Here is a 20,389-nt window from a genome sequence, read left to right on the forward strand (position 1 = left end):
AGCATGATGAACAGCCAGCCCTGCTATATATCCTGCACTAACAGGAAGCAGATAAGGCACACAACCATCCACTGCAACCCATGTGAGCAGCACCAGCCCACAGCTCAACCCGACAGCTCAGCCCACTTGTCCTGCCACAGGACAACTGCAGCCCTGGGACTGTTGCTGCCCAACTGGTGCCACCCTGTCAAGGTCAGAGGGTTCACACTGCTCTGGAAGCCATTTGGTACCCTGAAGATCTTCAAAATGAGGCAGAGGCATCATGGCTCAGCCAGCTCTGGTGGGATGGGAAAGTCACGAATGGGCAGTGGGGACACTCTTGTAGAGAATGGAAGGTGTACAGTGTTTTCTTGGCCTGCAGTCACGGCCCTGAGCTGGCCATGGAAACACAAGAATGAAGCTGCTCCTCTCCTCCATGCTGCCCCAGGAGGATGGTGAAGATTGCTGAGTTTTCCAAGAGCTGCCTGTATGACACAGGGATTAAGTTGGCAGCATCCACACATAGCTGATAAGTTTTTAAGGTGAAAATGGTTCATCCTGGGGCACTTGAGGGTGCATTGGCTTCTTTAATGGGTTTTCAGACAGTTTTCTAAATGGCTCAGCACTGAAAACGGTACAGGGCAAGAAAAGACACACAACGACTGATTCCAGGGCTTTCCACTGCTGCTTATCATCACTGTATCTAACCTACTGCAGGGAAACCAGGAAGGGAGAGAAATGCTTGGTGAAATTCCTGTCTGAATTAAATAAATCAGACTCACAGCAACATCAAAAGGTTCACTGCCAGCTTTCTTATCTGACCTCATCTCAATTAAAGACTAGCAATACAACAGCAATACACAGGCTAAAAATGCAAACAGTGAGTAGTGCCATTGTACAGCAGCAGAGCATAAACTGAAAAATCAAAAGGTCATCTGTCATTAGACCCTGCTTTCCTGACCAAGCAGCATAAGCAAAGTGTGTTTCAGCCACTGCCTATGAGCTGCTCTGAGAGAATGGAAACTTTGCTGACCACTGCTGCTGGAGCTGGAACACCAAAATCTGCAACAACTTGGGATCTTCATGATTCTGGAAATTGGTAAGATGGTGAGATGACCACCTCTAAATTAATAGGTGGTCAAGAGCCATTAGTAATGTTCAGTGCACAGAAGCCAAGGTGTTCTCAGCAGCAGTTCCAGCAGGCAGTGTCATCAAAGATGACACCACCAGCAGAGAAACACAAACCAAAAACAAGCCAAACAAATTACTGCTCCACTCACAGTTTCTGTTCTCTTCTCATAAATGGACTCCTCCTAAGCAGATAAATATATTTACTTATGGATGACATCTATAAAAGCTTTATGCCTTAGCAGCAAAATGCATTGGATCAATTTTTTTATTCCACTGTTTAGTCCAGTACTCTTCAAAACTGTCAACAAATAGAAACCCCAGTTCCCTCACTCATTTCAATTAGACCTGCTCATGCACAGAGGCATCTCTACAAAGTATTTCAAACCCCCAAAATCTTGTAAAGCATGATCCTGATATCTGCCAGAGAGCCTTCATCAAAAGAGAAAATGTAGGCAAGACTTGTAAATATCTGATTAGATTCTGACAGAATACACAAATGGCCCTGTGCAGGCAGGGTAGGAGGATTTTGTTCACATCATAGTCAATGTTTGATTGAAATAGGATTGTGCAAATCCAATTTTAAAACATACAGTAGGAGTTGTCAACTGTTTGCTAGTGTTTAGCTGTGAGGTTTCGCACATGGACATTTATTTATTTTGGAAAGCATGGAGATTGACTTATCTGTTAAGCGTCTCTTGCTCACATAACAGAAGGTGGCTGGTTTAGCAGAAGTCACAGACATGGGTCTCAGAAATATCTTCAAATTCTGGCCCTGACTTCTTCAAGATGACTGCTACAAAACACTTAAAATTTACCTGGTGGGCTCAGTCTCCCCCTTCATCAGCAGACTGTTGGCAGCAGGAACGCTCAGGATTTTTCTCTCTCAGGGAAAAATTCCCTCTCTTTTTATTTATGCATCTGTGACAAGCTGGCTCCTCTAAAGCAACATTTGTAAGACTGGAATTTTTATTGTGTACACATTAACATTTAAAGTTGAGAATTTGCTGGCAAAAATTACTCAACCTGTTTCACAGGAAAAGAAACCAAATCCCCACCTGGATAAGGCAAAGGATAAGGCTACAAACCCTCCCAGACTCCCTTCCTGCCTGTGCCACACACTGTGTTTTAAAATGCTGGGTCACCAGCTCTGCTCTGTGAAGTGTGTGCAGCTCTGACTACATTGGGCAATTTCCTGCTATTGAAATCTTTTGTTTAGAAACTATAGAGCCAAGGCAAGTGATCCAGTCCACCTTGCCACACAGCTTCTTTGGGAACTGACCATTTGGTTACATCCACAGAGAGAAAAGGACTCTTGTTCTGCACTTCTGGCAAAGCTGGGAAAGGACATTAAGTCCCTTTGCTCTGAATTGTAAGGGTGTAAGAAGGCTGTGAGTCTGAACAGGATTAAACAGGCCAAGCCAATAGTGCTTGTGTGTAGGAAGGGGGCTATCCCTGATTTATCCAACATACCCTCAGGGTCCTGGTGAAGATGCAAGGACACAATCCTAATTTTCCTTTCCTCTTGGCAAGTTGGAAGGAACAGGAATTTTAAGGTTTGCTCATAAAAGCAAAAAAAAAAAAAAAACCTGCAAGGATTGCAGAGAGAACAGGAGTCTGTTTATCCTTCTCACACAGACACAGTAGTCCAATTCCAAGCAGACAGGTAGGGCTGTCTGAGCACAGTGTTGTGGTACAATTCAGAAAGAAATTATCCTGGTTGCTCACATCCTGTTACTCTAAAACCTCTATGGGCAGCAGTTCCAACATCAGTAGATAAGTGCTTTAAGTCTGGCCTATCAGTTTCTCTGGACTCTGAGTTCCTTTACATGTTCGGCTGCAGTGAAAACCAGCAACATTTTCCCATCTCTTGGTTTTAGTTTTGTACCTTTCCCATTTATTAAGCAGCGCTCTGGGATTGTACTGGAAAGTCAGACTCCAAATTCCCCACAGATATCCAATATTAATTAGAATTCTGGGTAGAACTGTTTGTTTCAATAGCTGAGCTATTGAAACTCAGTACCTGATGAGGGAGCACAGTGGCAGAGGCAGTGAGCCCTCCCATGAAGTGCTGCTGATTCTTCAGGTCCTGTTGTCTATAAGGGATAGAAAGGACCTACAATGTGCTTGACTCAAGCTGTACCCAACAGTTTGCCAAGGACAGCACTGAATGTCTGCCTGAGAACAGACGGAGATGGGAGTCAGAATCCTGCTAGCTCTGCATTTTCAGCAATTTCAGACATGCTAGGGGTTCTTGTCATCCCCTCTGAGACCCTGAAAACTGAAGCACAAGGGTTTGGTGCCCACCTCATCTACTCTGGCTACTGCACTTCATGCACTTAGGTAGATTTTTCCATTGTTGGCCAGTCTATTTTTAGTGCTTTCTGGATCTAATGCATTTTCCATCCTCCCTTTTTCACTCAAATTTTAGCTTCACAAGTTACTAAATGCCCTTAATTATTAGGTGGACATCAAGCAAGAGAAGCTTGTGGTCTGCTCTGAGCTACAACTTCCTATCCTTCCTCATGTGGCTACTTTCTGCCTAAGATTTGGTATGTTTGAAGGTTAGTACTGCAGAAATAAACATTCTGATCAGAATGCAAGTAAGATGCAGCAGTACTTAGTTAATTAAAAAAACCCACCTCATTATCAGGGCTGATAAGAACAAGAAAGTGAGCAGAGGGGCTGTTGGAAATACCTGATTGTGCAGTACATCCACAGCCAGGCAGATCAGAGCTCTGCAAAGCAGCACAGGAATGGACACAGGACAGACAGGATGCAGGTCACGCTGTCATTTCTTCTTGCATAGAAAACAGTGTAGCCCAGGTCAGCACCTCCTTTACTTTCCTTCCTAATGAGGTTCATTTACAACTTTTTAATTGTAATACAAGGGAAGTTTTAAAACCTCTGGGCAGATCCTTGGCAGATGACACTGAACAAAAATAATTGTCTGGGTCTTCCTAGGGTGGCAAAAATTGAATCAGCTGCAAAGTCAGAACACAGAAATTTGAGAGTTCAGGAGATACTTTCCTAACAAAGGTCCCCCCACCTGCCTCTGTGTGTTTCTGGTCAGAACTTCAGCTACTCAAATATTGTCTTAATGTTGAACAAGGGTTGGAAGCTGGAAAGAAATTGAGGACAAAGGGTTACTAAAGAGGAATATGCCTGCAGGGCTTTGTAGTCCTCTTGCAAAAAGAGAGGCAGAAATCAAGACTTTCTATGTGAACTCAGCTGTTGACAGTGACTTCATTTTGCAGAACTTTCTGTAGAAACTAAATGTGGAAAGTTCTGGGAAATCTTTATGAACTGAAGCAATCAGCTTAGTTTCAAGATAAATTATTGTACATTTTCAAGAAAACATAAATTCCTGTATTTAAGAACAAAAGACTACATTAAAATTAGACAATAAAGACAACAAGCTGGCACTGAAGAATGACAGTTTATGAAAATTTTCAGCTCAATATTGCACTTAAATGAACAGAAATGCACACCCACAAAGCACTGACTCCAGCAGGTTCTAACACAGAGCATCTCTCCTCTGGAGACTAGCTGGGAGAATGAGCTGTTCAGGCTGGAAAAAATCAGGTCCAGGGAGACTGACTGCAGCCATATCAGTATTTAAAGGGTTTTTTTAATGAAGGATTTTTACCACGGCAGACAGTGATACAACCACAGGGAATGCTTTTAATATTTTTTTTTTTAAGAGATTTAGATTAGATGAAAGGAAGAAAGTCTTTACTCAGAGGCCCTGTCACGGGTAGCCCAGAGATGCTATGGATGCCCCATCCCTGGAAGTGTCCAAGGCCAGGCTGGATGGGGCCCTTGGAAAATAGATCAAGTGGGTGGCATTCTGCCCATGGAAGGGGACTTGGAATGAGATGATTCTGAAAGTCCATTGCAACAGAAACCATTCTGTGATTCTGTGAAAGCAGCAAGAGATCAGATATCTGGTAGCAGGAGAGAGGGGGATTTCTTGTTTGGGGTTTGGTTGGGCAGTAATTTCTAATTTTTTTACCAAGTAAAAATGGAAAAAGAGGTGAAGTATGAGGGAAAAAAGCTTTATATAGCCCATGCTCTACTTAGCAGAGAATAGAAGATGATTTATTGAAAAAATGCCCTGAAAAGAAACAATTCTGATAGCACCACAGGTAAGATAGTTACTGGAAGAATCAAAATATACTGCAGTATGTACTTCATTAATCTTGAAATGTGATCAATGCTTACCAAGATATCAAGGAGGAATTGCAGCTATTTCCTGGATTAATAATCTGATCCAAAGGGACAGATTCTATATTTTAAACAGGTGTGAACTTAAAAATAATTTTAAATTTAACCAGATGTGTTTTTTCTATGATAAAATACAAAAAAGAGGCCTTATCTGCTCAAAAGTACGTAACAAGCAGGGGGTTAATCCCTGCTTACTCAACAGAACTCATGTCTGTCTCAAGCACAGGGCACCCCTCCAGAACAGCCCTTATTTGCAAGATGGAAGCAGGGCTGACTTATCCAGAAGCAGTGACAAATATAATCCTCATCTGAGAGACAGACCTGTCCATGCTGGCTCAAATCCCAGGCAGTTCCAGAGGACTCCTTACAGACTCCCTTTTTAGTCACTTATATATTCTTTTATAAATTATCCATTCATCTGGCAAGTTCTCAAATGCTTTTGAAAATCAGACTATTTAAGTTGCCACAGGCTCCTCAAAAGTGTTACCTTGGACAATTATTAATAAGTGATTAACAGAGCTATATCAGCAAGAACTAGTGAAGACCTAAAATTTCTTTTAATTACTTTATTCCTAGGATGTTTAACTTAGAAATTAGCTTTTCCTGCCCAATGATAGTTAAGATTAAATAAAGATCAGCAACATTGAGATTTCAGAGAATAGAAGAGCTCTAAAGTACAGGAAAATTAAGTTTTCTTCAAGAGCTTGCAGTACCTACCTGAACTGTTCAGTGCAGTCTAAGCTTAAGGAGTTGGGCTTCCTCTGTCAAACTGGGAGCAGAGCTGCACTCCAGCTATGCTCCTCATCTCTGCTTGCTTTGGGAACTCCACTGCATCCTGCAATATAATTTGATTTTGGCTGCCTCTGTCTTTGTCATCCTTGCATTGACTGCAACATTCCCAGCTTCTGAAATCCAAAAAGCATAGCAAAAGCTCTGCAATAGCATGGAAAAAATACTCAGTGAAACCACCAAACTCCTAACAGCACCATGGAGTGCCATTCTTGGAGAAAACTCTTAACTTGTTTGGACTAGGCCCTGAGCAATCTTTTTGAAGATTTGATTGTTCGATGTCCCAAGGTCTCTTCCAACCCAGATTCCTCTATGTGTTTAAGGGCAGTTTTAAGCAGCATCAGCTGCCACATAATCATCAAAACTGTTCTTCCCTTCTTAATCCCATTAGATATAGAACATTCTGTTTCAGTGTCAGTATCTGTCTTCATAGTAGTGAGTAGGGATTTTACTGTCATGGGGCATGCTAAAACTTGTTGGGCACAGTAACTGCCAAGTTAAACATGATAGCTTAGAAAGAAAATCCCTAATATCTAATAGATAAGCAAAAGTACTTGAAATAAATCCTCAAATTGTGTTTAGAGGCTGCAGATCCTCAGTTTCCATGACTCACATGTATTTCTGGACTAACAATCTTGTGGTAGTAGAATGAACTATTTTCTTCTTTCATCTTCCTGCACATTTCATACTTTACTATGCACTCTAGGAACAGAATGTGTGCTGCTGAACTGCCATATGGTATCCTGGAAACACAAGATATAAACTTGAATAAAGACAAAGCCAAAAGAAAACTGTCAAATTACACTTTATTTGTATTGACAAGATAGGCAAAAGAAAGACTTTGTGTTCAGAGATACAAATCCATTATTTGCTGACAAAATGCTGATATAACCACACTGGGTATTTCCACTTTCAAGACAATATTGAGGGGATCTTGACCAACCAATTCTTTTATCCTTGGATAAGGAAAATTAATGCCTGTGAAAATAGTTTCATATGAAAATTTGTTACCTGCTTGTGGCTCAAATTGTACTGTTAAGTTAATGATTGGCAGCAAATAATTACATTTGGCCTCAAAGAAAATCATATGTAAAACTATAAGATCATTAAATAATAAGCATTAGCAGCATACCCAAAATACTTCTTGTACAAAGAACATTGCACTTGAACATACACAAGCATTTACCCTTATTTACACATTAGAATTGGTATAGAACAGCAAGACTGATATATACAGAAAAATAGTGGAAACCTTAACAGCCCCAGACGACAGAATATCTAGTGTTGACTCCTTAAATTTTCCATACAGTTTCCCAGGATGTCTCATGTGGTTTTTTTCACTATATACTATTGCATAAAAATAGACTGTACAAGAAGGTCAGTCCCCAGTTAACACTTCAGAGTATTTCTATGTACTATTACACATTCACTGCAGCAGGGAGCAAAGGAGTCCAGGTCAGCTCCTCATGAAAACAAAGAGAACTTGACAGGTGCTATCTGCTTACTCACTGTGCTTTACTTTGTAATACACACTGAAATCACTTGGCTGTGCAGTAACTACCCAGTGAGTTCCAAAGGCAATTCTCTACCACACAGGATCTCCCACTGTCTTGCAAGCAATGAAATTAATTTCTCCCTGCTTTCTGCACTTGGGATAAAAATATACCACTGGATCTCTCTGCTCCTGGTGCCCTCTTGTTTGGCATTTCCTTTTGGGACACTATCAGTTTCTCCAAAGTGATCCAGTGTTAAATTCTGCATCAGGTCCTGATTCTGAACATCATCAAACACAAATGTAAGGGCCTGTGGATATGTCTGATACCCCATGAGTACTCTATCTAAATCCCGGATTCGTCTTCCATCTGCAAGCTGATACTTGTCTCTCTTTGGTGGCTCCTTAGCAAATTCAGGCAGTGGGTAACTGATATAATCTTCATCAAAGAGGAACAAATCAGAGCTGGTCAATATCAGTGTTTTAGGTTGTAGTGAACTAGTGTTCTGAGCAGATCCTTCGAAGTGATTTACTTGAAATGCTAACACATACAGAAGGATGTTGAGGGATGGAAGATTGGTCAAACCATCCATCTTCTCTGCCACTAGAAAAGCAAGGTCCCCAATTTCCTCTTCATTTGGATAAATAAATTTTACTCTGCTAGAGTGAATCAGTTCATAATTCTCCATTTTTCCTGCAAGAAACATACATTATTATATCTCTATTTAGTGCAATACAACACTTTCTTAATGTACTAGGATAAAAAACAACCCTTGACAGCTTGAAGAATATAAGTTTTTTATCTATTGATACTTGCTTTGCTTATAAACAATATTGGAATAATTTTATTTGGATTGCAGGTCTCTGCCAGAGTCCAACATACTTTTCTGTAAATTTCTAACCATGTAAGTCCAGGGTGAATGTAAAAAGCCATCACTAACTTCACTTGTGCGAGACTCTTACATACATTTAACAATCCTACTCACATAAGGCACATCTAAGATAACTAAAGTCAGGGAGTTTAGTTGAAACATCAAATAGGAAATGACTGCTGCATAAATGTCCTTCAAAAGAGTTTTTAATCAGTACAGTTTAGGTGAAGCCTTAAGTATGATGTCTAAATAAGTCATGACATGCAGAAAAGACCACTCACCTGTGTTTTTACTCCCAAATTCAGAGTAGAAGTCCTTATCTACTGGTTCAGGTGAAGGAGTGCGTGCAAGTAGTGACAGGACTGCCATAAGCTGCTGTATGAAGGTGTGAGTGTTGTAACTGTCTCTTGTCAGGCAGGTGACAATGTGATCTGCAGAATGACCTGAGCAGAGCACAAAACATAATTCATTCACTGTGGCATTACCATTTCTTAAACCAACATGCAACTGTCATCAGAAAAGATTTTTTTAAAGGATTATTTCTCCTGAAAACATGTATCATTATTCAGAAATCTTTCAAATTCTTGAAAACAACAATGGAATCCCTACAAATCCCTCAAAAAATACATAATTTCTCTTCATTTAAAATACAATGTATACTTATGATCCAAATATTGCTCTAGGGATTCAAGAAAAAGAAGCAATAGAAAACCTCTCTTCGATCTCACTAATAAAGACACAGATCCATCTAAAAAAGTCTGGAACAAAACAGAACTGGAAAAGCTTAAAGCACAAGATGTACTCACCAGTAATTCGGAAATACTGGTCGAACAGACCAACATTGACTGACTGCAGGTCATTAAGTTTTAGCACAAAGCAGCAAGAGAGGTGGAAAGAACTGTTTTCACAGTCTGAGTTTTCTTTGTTCCAAAAATCTGTTAAAGAAGTATACATGATATAAAGGTCAAAAGAAAAAGATTGTTCTGCCCATGAGCATAATTTCTATATTACAAACTAATATTTATCTCACACTTGAAGAAAGAAATTAAGAAAAAATTGGGTACAATGGCTAAAAATTTCTTGAGCAAAATACAAGCAAATTTTATTAGGAGCTTTTTAATAAACATTTGTCACACACCAGATTTAAATCAGCACATGCACCAATAACACACTTCAACTGAATGCCCACTGTGAGGTTCATTACTCTTCACTTTCCATTTGCATGATGAGAGGAATTATGAAATAACATCAAAGAAAAGCATGGATCCCACGGCAGCTAAAAGGGTCTGTCTGAGAAGCAGCCATGACTCAAGACCCTGGTTTTCTGAACATAAAAGCCTTATGCAAATACTGACCCCTTCAACTAGGAGGTCTAATTAAGAATATTGACCAAAAAATTGGTACTTAGACTGAAGATAAACAGAGAGAGGGATTTAAGATAGTAACGTGATTAAAGGATCAAAGTAATTACTTTACCTGACTGGTGCTCATCTGCATGAATGAAAGAATCATCCAACAAAAAGTAAATAGCTTTTGTTGAGAGAAGCACACAAGCCATCACTTCCACACTGGGAGTCTTGTAAAACAGAACCGAAGACCACATGAGGTGTCTCAACTCTTCATTTTCCACCTAAGATGTAAATTTTTTTCATAAGCACATAAACGTTGATATTTCAGACAGTTTCATCACCTTAGAGGTAATTTCAGACCCCAGAGAAAACTTCAAAATCTTAAGCACCTGAACATGCTCTGGTCAAAGAGAGGTAGTTCACCTCAAAGCTGCTGAATGAGGCCACCATGGCAGCCACTGAAAATATATTGTGTTTATATAAGAAAATGATTTTTCTGTTATAAGCAAATTATTCCTTGTTTTCTGATCAAAATTAGAAAAAATACAGAAAAACATCTCATTTTTAAGAAAGACTTTTTAGGGCAGACACTGCAGGCAAAACTTTAATCACCAGCTGAGCAGTGGCTTTCCAAACCTCAAGTCTGCTGAGCCTTTAGGTGTTTCTGAGGGTTGGATTTGAAGACCCTGGAGAGAGAACAGGAGCACAGTTTGCCACTGCAGCTGCTGTTCCAACTCAGCATCCTTTAAAAGAGTCACCTGCTTTTTTTATCAGCTTCTCCTGATATAAAAAGAGAAGCACAGCTTGTAACTGTGCTTACTTAAAACATTTGGAAGAAAGGTAAGGGAATAAGAAAAAACATCTATTTCTCAAGCTTTCAATTGACATTGATACTCAGATCACAGTGATTTACTACTCAAAAAGCCACATCATAAATTTTGGGTAATATTTTTACTTTTCAATCTAATGTTCCCCAGATACACTTAAATGTTTTTCAGAAATCAGGTTTATCTGTTCATGTTTCTGGAGTACCTGCAGCCATGCACATGTGATGCAGTCATGTACAGTATTATAAAAACTTATTTCTTGATTTATCTAAGAACCATACCAAAATAATTTAATTCCTGTTATTTTCTTTCCTTTTCCCACTTTAAAGAAAATAGAGGAACATTCTTGGAGCAATCACATCTTCAAGACATAACTAGTGTACTCTCTTGTTCAGCACCACAGATCCTGAAGGCAAAATATGCCTTGCAGGATCCCAATTGCTGTAGCAGATAACCCAAAATGGAATAACACACAGATTCTTGATCAAAATGCTTTCAGGTTTCCCAGAGCCTAATTCTTGTGGCTAAAATCAGAAAGGTTTTTATAGATACTATGTAGTACGGAAAGGTCACAAAGCATGTTTTTGTACACTTGGTGTAGACATGATACCTCTGCAATGTTGCTATGGAAAAATTCAACCAGGGCTCTTCCCTTCAGCCCAGCCACATACTGCAGAGACACAGAAACATGAAGGTGAACAGGAATCTGGTTGTCTTCTGTTATCTTCTGCATAAGCAGCTCAGATGGATATAAGGATGACAATGTTAGATGAGGCTTGCAAAAACTAGAAAAGATCCAGAACACAAATAATCAAAATGTGAAGATCTACACAGCTTTTTCCCTACAAGAATATTTGTATTTAGTTCAAAAAATTCAAACCAGGTAACTTCCATTTTTAATAGTTTAAATTATTTATAGCTTGACCATAGCTGTCAACCTGCCATGACCTCAGCCACCAGGCACATGAAATAGGAAGTTTCCTTCCATCAGAAATTACATTTTACATTGCAGCAACAAAACAGAAAACAGTCTAGGATACATTCCAGGATAACCATTCACACTTACACCAGGCTAGCACAATGCAGAAGTATTTCATCAATACTACTACAGTCCAAACCCAACCACAATGACAGCAGCAAACACAGGGGTCAGGCCACACATCAAGCACTGTGCAAGAGACCTTTCACAGGAATCATTACCTGGCTGCCTGACTGTGTCTGTTTGCCTCCACAGCATTATTTCTTACAGCATCTGATTTGCTTGAAGCTTTGAAAATAATAATAGTCTTAACATCCTGGAGCAGTGTCCTTAGAAGGCTGTAGATTCTTAGAAAGTGGAATTTCTCATGAGGTAGAACAAACACTGCTGTAACAAATCTGTATCCAACAAGCAACTCCAGCACGTGTCCATCCGAAAATGAACCTTTCTGCTGTGTGGCACCGTGAGCTGGGTGCAGCACAAGTGATGCCAGTGGAATTCTATTCAGCTTAAATACACTTCCCAAGTCTTCTGTGCCTACCCATTTACTTGGCAGTAAACTGAAATCCACCTTTACTATGTACAAATGCTGGGGTGTTAGAAATATCCAACACGGATGGACCACACAGGGACTCTGGTCAGAAGATTTATATACTGAAGAATAAAGTGCAGAACACAAAACGTTCTTTGACCATTCCTTGCTATTGCCAGCTGACTCTGATTGATGCAAGACTTTCTGAACATTGGTTTTATTCCCATAAACAAGATATGTTGGGAAACAACCTTTTATTTCAACATCTTCGGCTGAAATGCAATTCAATTCCATAAGCTGACAGAGAAATTCCTGGAGATTTGCTTTTCTACAGTACCATGTGGAGCTTGGTAACACTGATGTGTAGTGTTGAGAGCAACACGTTTGTAAACAGGAATAAAAGTCTTGAAGATTCTGGGAGTCTGAAATAATAAACAAGCAGTGGTCACTGTTTTTCAGCTTCAGAGTTAAACAGATTTCTGGCAGGAGAAAGCCAAATTCTATTAGATCACTGTAGGGAAAACACAGCGTTAATTTCAAGGCAGAAGGGATGTGCTGGCAATTTCCTCTCAATTCCTGATGAGGAATCTCAAACACAGCCAGCATCTCATCGGTCAAAACCAAACAGGAAGCAAACTGTCTGAGTCCTTTATGAATGTGAATTGAAAAGCTCCAGAGAATTTTGACTATGTCAACACTCTCCACTGGTATGTTGTCAGATGATTGAGCATCCGAAGTAGTGCTGAACTCAAAAGTCTGATCTCCTTCATGAAGTCCCATTTCAAAATATCCATCTGCTTTGTCTGTGGTTGTGGAATTACCCACAGGGCTCCCTTTATTCTCTGTGAGGGAGGGGGCAGATTTCTGCAGAGCCTGCACTATTGATGCACAAAGGTGCTGGGTAAAATCTTGGTTGGTGGCAGTGTAGGACATACAATTAAAAGGCAAGATGATGGTGTTACAGGGGTCAGGCACTGCACAGTGTTCTGTCTCCAAACTTCAAAAGAGAGAAGAAGCCACAGTAAGTACAAACTTGAATTTAAAAACAGTTATGGCTACCTACAATTCACAGTGCTGCTTCTCAGAACTTTGATATTTGCTCATGTTAATACAGTTAAATCAGTCTGCACAGCCATTGATTTTAAAGGCTGGCAGTGTGCAATTCTATAGAAAGTAAACACTAAAATGTTTAACTCCACTTTCCTTTCCCATCCCCAGTAAGCACAACCTGATAAGCTAAAGGACTAGACAATACAGCCATTGCTGGTTTTGAAACCACTAGCTGTATTCCAGGGTTCAAAGGTTAAAATCACTACACACCATATTTTGGTTCAAAAAACCAAAGGCAGAATACAATGCAAGAGATTGTTTTGTCATACAGGCTGTGTTTAAGAAAACAGTATCCACTGTTATCACCCAAAAGCTAACAAGGATTTAAACCAGAATTTATGTAGCTTACCACACATGATGACCACCACCATACTCTTTGCATGAAGCCAATAAAGAGGCAGGTGCCTAAGGAGAGGAAAGTAACATCAGGAAGCTGTAAAATACTTAAGAGTTCAGCACACATGAGAAGCAAAATTAATGCTGGCTCATGCTTTTTAAAGCTGGCCAAGTCCTGCTGTTTTCACAGGGAGCTTAACAGCCATCCCTTGAGGACCCAAAAATACTGTTTGCTTAGGTTGGGCATTCAACCAAGGCAGAAGAACAAACTCTGCTGCTGACCTGAGAACAGATCCAACCTGTGACCCAGGCATTTGAGCACTCTACAGACTTTTACTGAATTAGTGTAACATGAAGCCAAACACTAAGGGAACCTGACAAAGACCAACTACACTGGTAGCAAAGGAAGAGACACCAAGGCTTCCTGTCTTAGTCCTTGAAGCCATGCATATGAAGAGTGCTTCCAATACCACAAATGAAATCACAAAGCAGAAGTTATCAGACAGGAGGAGATTGAAGAAGACTATTTAAGGCCATTCCTTATTGACAGAGAAGTTTCTTTCACTCTACCAGCAAGAGAATCGCCTTTCAAAAACTGATACTGTAATATGATAAGACACGATTCTTATGCATCTCAATGGCTATTAAATGATGTTATACTAGTACTGGGTAAGCATCTCAAAGCCATAGTGTTCTCTGCAACTCTGGTAAACTTGGATTCTGCACTTAATTTATAAGCTGGACCAAACACCCTTGAATCAAATTTGGGGCTGCCTCCTTTTCCACTAAAATAGCTCTGAGAAGAAAAAAACCCTTTGTTATGGACTACTGTGATAATCTAAATTTAACATCAGAAATAAGTTTGCCAAAGCTTATTAAAATCCTATAATATAAACAGAAGTGTAGCAATTACCTGCATTTGACATCTGGAGTCTGGAATTTCAAAGCATCTCTGGGGAACTGTATGGTCTGTAGGAGTCGAATCACTGGATTGCAAAAAACTACTGGCTAGGACTGTTTCTTCACAAATTATTTCTAGAACAAATATAAAAAGCTCTTTGTAAGTAAAACAAAAATAAATGTCTAATAGTATCTGCCAACCAAATGGAATTAAAACAGTATAATCAAGATCTAATCATAAATCATTAAAGCTAAAGGATATCTTCACACAATAGCCAGGACAAAAACGCAAGTAGAATTTTAGTTTAATTTAAAAAGACTGCTACAGCTTCTTTCTCAAACTAACAATCAATTTGAATGTCAAATTCTGGTGCAAGAAATCTTGACACAGGTCGGTTTTAACAGAAGTAGTCAGCTGTTAGGCTGGCAGATTTCTTCAAGAAATTTGTAGCACACTCCCAAATTTCCCAAGCTTCAAGAACAATATCTGTGTACAACGTTCAATGAGACTTAGAAGCTCTGATTGCTCAAATGCTACTTCAGATATTATCTCACCTTATCTGGAGCCTTTTTCAAGGGTTCAAAGCTGAATCATTAGTAAAAACTTATAATGAATTAATACAAGACAACATTCTCAGGACTGTTTGACTTTTTGCCAGTTTGATATTCACAGCATCAAACTGACCCAGTAGAGCAAATCAATTTTTAGTATTGCTCCTGAGCCAGCCAGCTGAAGTATTTAAATATGAAAATAATCAACAAAAGTACAGTGTGAACGTGTTTCTGGCTTGAGCATAAAAAACCTGTATGTATCTTTCCAGATTTATGGTAAAGTTCAGCAGATTACACCAAGACATCTCATGGTCAGAGGAAACACAAGAGGTATTTATTACTTTAACAAAATACTGTGTTAGCAAGAAGGAAATTCAAATTGACAGGAAAACCAGAACATGACAGCATTATTTTTGATTTTCTGTTTCCTATATAAATATTTAATCTTTTTCCATAAGCCATTTCCCAATGACATTAAGTATGAATAATATGTTACGGAAACAGATGGTGTCTAGAAAATGCAGAGAAAACAATTCATCGAAACAGCATATCAGGAAATTAATTCCATTACTCATGACTTAAGGTCTAACTAACAGTGAAACTAATTGCTTAGCATATTTCCATTTTCTTTAAAATATATTTCTCAAAACTGGTATTTTGAAAACAAACCTTCATAGTAAAATAAGTATCAAATAATTTTTTATTGTTGAAGCTGAGAAGCAGCCTGCACAGGCTTCATTTTCCCATTATTTATAAAAGCCTTCCCCAGAATTCTACTGATGGAATCTTACAGAAAAGGACTACAGTAAATAAACCTTGACTCTTATACCATTCTATAAAACTCTTAAGTCCTTTAGACAGATCTATACTTTCTCTTCTCCCAACATTTGTTTGCTCCTAAACATTTACTGTTGTAGAAAAAAATCTATTGATAAATAATTTAAACAGTCTAAGGTGTTGCCAACATACTTGTTTACATCAAGCCCTGCATAAAACTGCAGGTTGTTACATAGTTACATGACTGAGACAGTTTGTTAAGTGCTTAATATTTTCAAGCATTTACTTGATTTTGGAAAAACTGGCATTTTTTCTGCAGATGAAAAATGATCTAGAAGGGCTACAAAGGCAAAATACATAAATAGCAACTAAACTTGCATCAAGGTGTCTGCCCCTTAATCAAATGCTGTCAGAGCAGTTTCATATTTCTAGAGAAAACCTCTAGAGAAACCTCTGTTGATTCTGCAGAAGTCACAGCAATGGACTGTTTCCAAAGATCACACTCCTCAGGGATGCTTCTCTCCCTTATCCACCAATCCACTAATTAATGGTAAGAGGAAGCTGTGCCACCCCAAGAAATTGAGAAAATAATCCCTGCTCTCCAGATGAGTATGAAGTATTCTCTCACTATGCATATTCTACTGCACTTTTCAATCAGACAAAAGCCAAAACCAGAAAGTATTTTTATCTCTTTTTCTCAGTCACAAGTGAATATTCACGTAAGTCAGTCCTATGGGCTAAAGAGGAAAGTTAAGTCATTCTTCTAAGTTCCTAATGCAGCAGGCACATTCATTTGAAACACAGAGTAAAATAACTCGAAGTGAGGTCAGCAGGTACTATAGAGCACAACAGATGTGCTGAAATCACCAGCTCAGCCAGAACCCTAATCCCACAGGTGTCTTTTACTCATCTCCTTTCTCTATCTTCCCCCTTGGTGTGACAGAAATACAGCTCTTGCAAAAAGCACTAATGGAACATATGCTGCTTGAGCTCATATTTTGCAGACCAAGAATGGGTAGTGAAGCAATTTTAAAATATTTCTCTGTATGCCACAGTTTTCTATTAAAGCATGACTACAAACCTGGAAATGGCCTCTAGTCCTCTGCAGGATGATGCAGTAGAAAGTCCTGTACCCAAACTCTCACTCCAGGTATTTAACCACTACTGGGAACTGCAGTAGGTTTTGCTGAGTCACATTCCATACAACTGTCACCTTCAAAGCCAATTCTACCATGCCTTTGTACTTGTCTTTAAAGCCCTAAATCCATGCACATAATATTCATGTATATCAATGCAGCTTAGAAAAGCAGAACCAAGAGGCTCAGCCCAGCAGCACGATACATACATGATTACCTTGGCTGGAGCTGACAGGACGAGGCAGAGAGGGAGAGGAAGGACGAACAGTAAGAGAAGAACAGTTTGATTTGGAGCTGGCAGCAGTGAGCCTGGAGTCCTCACTGATCTAATAAAGAAAGTATGCAGCAATTAAAGAAAAAAACTAAATACACAGGACACATGAGATCCTGAACTAAAATAAGTCCACACAAGCTTTCTCAATTTTAGTAAAAGGAAAGTTAGTGCCAGCTTTTTTATTTTTCTTTTTTCTTTTTTGGTGGGGGGTGGTGGGGGTGGTCACCTCCTCTAAGTCTCAATTTTCACACTAGGAGGAGTTCAACTAAGAATTAAGAGAAGTCATTCTGATCACTGACTAATCACTGTATTGGCAGAATTTGCAGTGTCACAAATAAAAAGAATGAAAGCAGGATTTCTACATTGTAGGGACAGAATCTCTTCTGTCCCTATGTTGATTTTCAAACCAAGACTAGCCAACTACACAGCACACAGCCAGGTATGAGGGAAGGCAAGGAGAATTCAGATTTCTGATTCTCTCCCACTGCTAAATACCCACAGGAAGAAAGTTTGGGGAAGTAATTTCTGTACTCTGCAACACAGGCAGTAAAATCACAGCTCTGCAATACTTGTGAAAGATACAAAATATGGCTGTTAAGGTCACTGTGTACACGATTAAGTAATTTTATCTTTTCCTCCCACTTCCTCTCTCCTGAGTCAGCCCACAAATAGAAGGTCAGATAACTACCAAAAATGCATTGAAGACTAAATAGGAAAAAGAGGCAACATTAAAAGTTCATACCACATTAAAACACAAAGCATAAAAATTTTAATGCTAAGGAAAATTTAGTGCATTCAGCTTACATCTAACTTGTATAAATAATTTTGTAGACTTTTGTAATATGCACATTCTATTTCTCTCACAGCACCAGACTCACCTTTTTATCAGAGTTGCTGAGTTTGTATTTCACCTCCTTTGCTTTTTGAATAGCTTTTAGCACTTCCACTGTGTCTAGTTCCTTTTCTGTGGTAACAATGTTATCCAAACAAACCTAAAAAAAAAGTTAAAATATTTAAAGTATTGAAAAGGAGGCATTCTCCAATTTTTATTAATGGAATAATCAAATGTTACCATAGCTCAATGCAAACCATATGCATCTTTGCAACTAATACACAGAAACAATTACTACATTAGACCTTGAGCTAACATCATTTTAATGCAAACTCAGCAAGGTCTGGTAAATTTAAGCCCATTCCAGCACAACACTGTTTCAATATTACCGGTCTGTTACCCAACTAGGGCAGGGTAAAAAATCTCATTTAGATCTGGGAGCACAGCTGAGTAACATTAATAAGGTTATTCTCTAAACACCTCTAATGCACACTACAAACTCATCAGGTTTTCAGGGCATTTGCAGTACTTTCCTTAGCAGGCTGCACAGAGGGAGAAGAGCAGCACTGGGGCTCACCTCTGAGGCTCTGTCTCCAAACTGAGCAAGGACTTTGGTCCGGTAATCAGGGATGATGCTTAGCGGGTTGCTGGATAACATCACCTTCTCTAAGCATGGCAGGCTGCCGATATTTTTTACTTCATCAATCTGAAAGTGTTTGAATAAAAGCATGAATACAGACTGGCAAAATGAAAATGAGTACACAGACTGAGCATTGCTTCCATAGATTACATACATACAACAACAAGGAAAAATCACTACAGCCACTTCTATTTATTTGCAGTTTGATCCACTAAAGGAAACAGCTTCTGAGCTAACACACATTTTGACACCAAAAGTCAACAGTTACCTGTTCTATTTTGTTGTTGCTCAGATCCAAGTTGACTAATGAGTACAGTTTGTTAAGACCACACAGCCTTTCCAGTTGATTTCCTGCTAAATTCAGAGTTTTGATGTTTCCCAGTTTTGTGTGAACACCTTCTAGTGATGTAAGTTTGTTGTAGGATAAGTCCAGGTGAACAAGGTTGTACAGATGCTACAACAGCACAGAAAATTCATATCATACACCAATTAAAACTGAACAAAGCTGCTATCTTATGGCTGGCTTATTTTATTGTGCAACACTGTTTTCATGCTGGACACTACATAACATGAACAACATGACCTGAAACTGTTCATTACAAAGGTTAAAGCCTGTAGAAATGGAATTTCCTCCACAACATTCTTACCAACCCACACATACAGCTGGCAGTGAATTAATTTAATTAAGAATTAAATGTATGTCAATACTGGCAAAGAAATTAAAATATCCAGGAGCAGTTAAGAAATGCATCACTAAAAGAGTACTTTATGTTACAAAGAAGCAGCTATTTGGGCTGAAGCTACTCGCCATGAAGATGAGCAACAAAATTCTGAAGCATGAAAATCTGTGTTATAAGGTCTCAGGCAGCTGGGTAAAAAATTCACCTTCAAATGCATCACTTACCTGTAAATTTTCCACCAGAGACACCCCATTGTGACTCAAATCCAGGAATTCAATCTTTGGAATTAGTTTCTAGAAGGGGAAAAAAAAGGACATGTGTTCAATGTAATTTAGCTTTAAGTCAGGCCACACTTTCTTCAGTATCTGCTGATCAACAAAAGCAATGGAAATGTGTTATCCAATGCAGTCTCTCTTCTGGGCTTCTGGCATTAAGAAAATATTCTGTGTGACTTGGGGCATAAAAGATCGGACTCCTGCTCTTAAGAAAACTAGGTTACTCTGAGGGGCACCATTCAGTTTTAATCTGAAACCTGGTTTCTTACTGAAGACAAATAATTTCCCCTAGTTTATCCCCACTAACTGTAGATCAAATTCACTAATGCTGCTTTGGTCTTATCAAACAGATAAAGCAGGGGATTTATGCTACACATAAATCTGGATAAAGACAGTAGTACCAAAACCCAGAGTAAGTCGATTACTGATTACACCAGCCAAGAATTACAATGCCACATAAACTTGTAGAAAATGCTTTCTAACTCAGAAATCTTTTTACTTTTGGAGGTCTCGAACTTGATGATGAATTCTGACATTAGTTTTTTGCACCTGCTTTATTTTGGTTGTAATCTTAGAATGGATTTGCCTAGACAGGCCAGTTAAGACCTGCACACAGACCTGAAGCACCTTACATCTACATCACAAAAAATCATGAACATAATTATGCTCCAAGTCTATGATGTCTGGTTGAGCTACACATGTA

The 20,389-nt window shown here is 39.0% G+C and overlaps 1 protein-coding gene across 2 annotated transcripts in view; it reads right to left on the bottom strand.

The window, feature by feature from the left end:
* Nucleotides 1-6,912: 6,912 nt before the first annotated feature.
* The window catches only part of NISCH (nischarin), a 29,459-nt gene continuing 15,982 nt past the window's right edge, over nt 6,913-20,389 (bottom strand). Inside the window, exons 9-21 of one of the 2 annotated variants that reach the window (XM_021533741.3) lie at nt 19,636-19,704; nt 19,000-19,185; nt 18,669-18,797; nt 18,138-18,251; nt 17,203-17,311; nt 14,534-14,655; nt 13,634-13,689; nt 11,864-13,171; nt 11,274-11,448; nt 9,964-10,117; nt 9,294-9,422; nt 8,769-8,930; nt 6,913-8,309 (exon numbers count right to left, since the gene is read on the bottom strand). In XM_021533741.3, coding sequence (XP_021389416.3) covers nt 7,681-8,309; nt 8,769-8,930; nt 9,294-9,422; nt 9,964-10,117; nt 11,274-11,448; nt 11,864-13,171; nt 13,634-13,689; nt 14,534-14,655; nt 17,203-17,311; nt 18,138-18,251; nt 18,669-18,797; nt 19,000-19,185; nt 19,636-19,704 — 3,342 coding nt within the window. In that variant the 3' untranslated portion in view covers nt 6,913-7,680. Of the gene's footprint in view, nt 8,310-8,768; nt 8,931-9,293; nt 9,423-9,963; nt 10,118-11,273; nt 11,449-11,863; nt 13,172-13,633; nt 13,690-14,533; nt 14,656-17,194; nt 17,312-18,137; nt 18,252-18,668; nt 18,798-18,999; nt 19,186-19,635; nt 19,705-20,389 lie in introns of those variants that run through there. The other variant, XR_004148846.2, reaches the window with a different exon arrangement.

Source organism: Lonchura striata, chromosome 12 (assembly GCF_046129695.1).
Source record: "Lonchura striata isolate bLonStr1 chromosome 12, bLonStr1.mat, whole genome shotgun sequence".
In the NCBI taxonomy this organism is placed as follows: domain Eukaryota; kingdom Metazoa; phylum Chordata; class Aves; order Passeriformes; family Estrildidae; genus Lonchura; species Lonchura striata.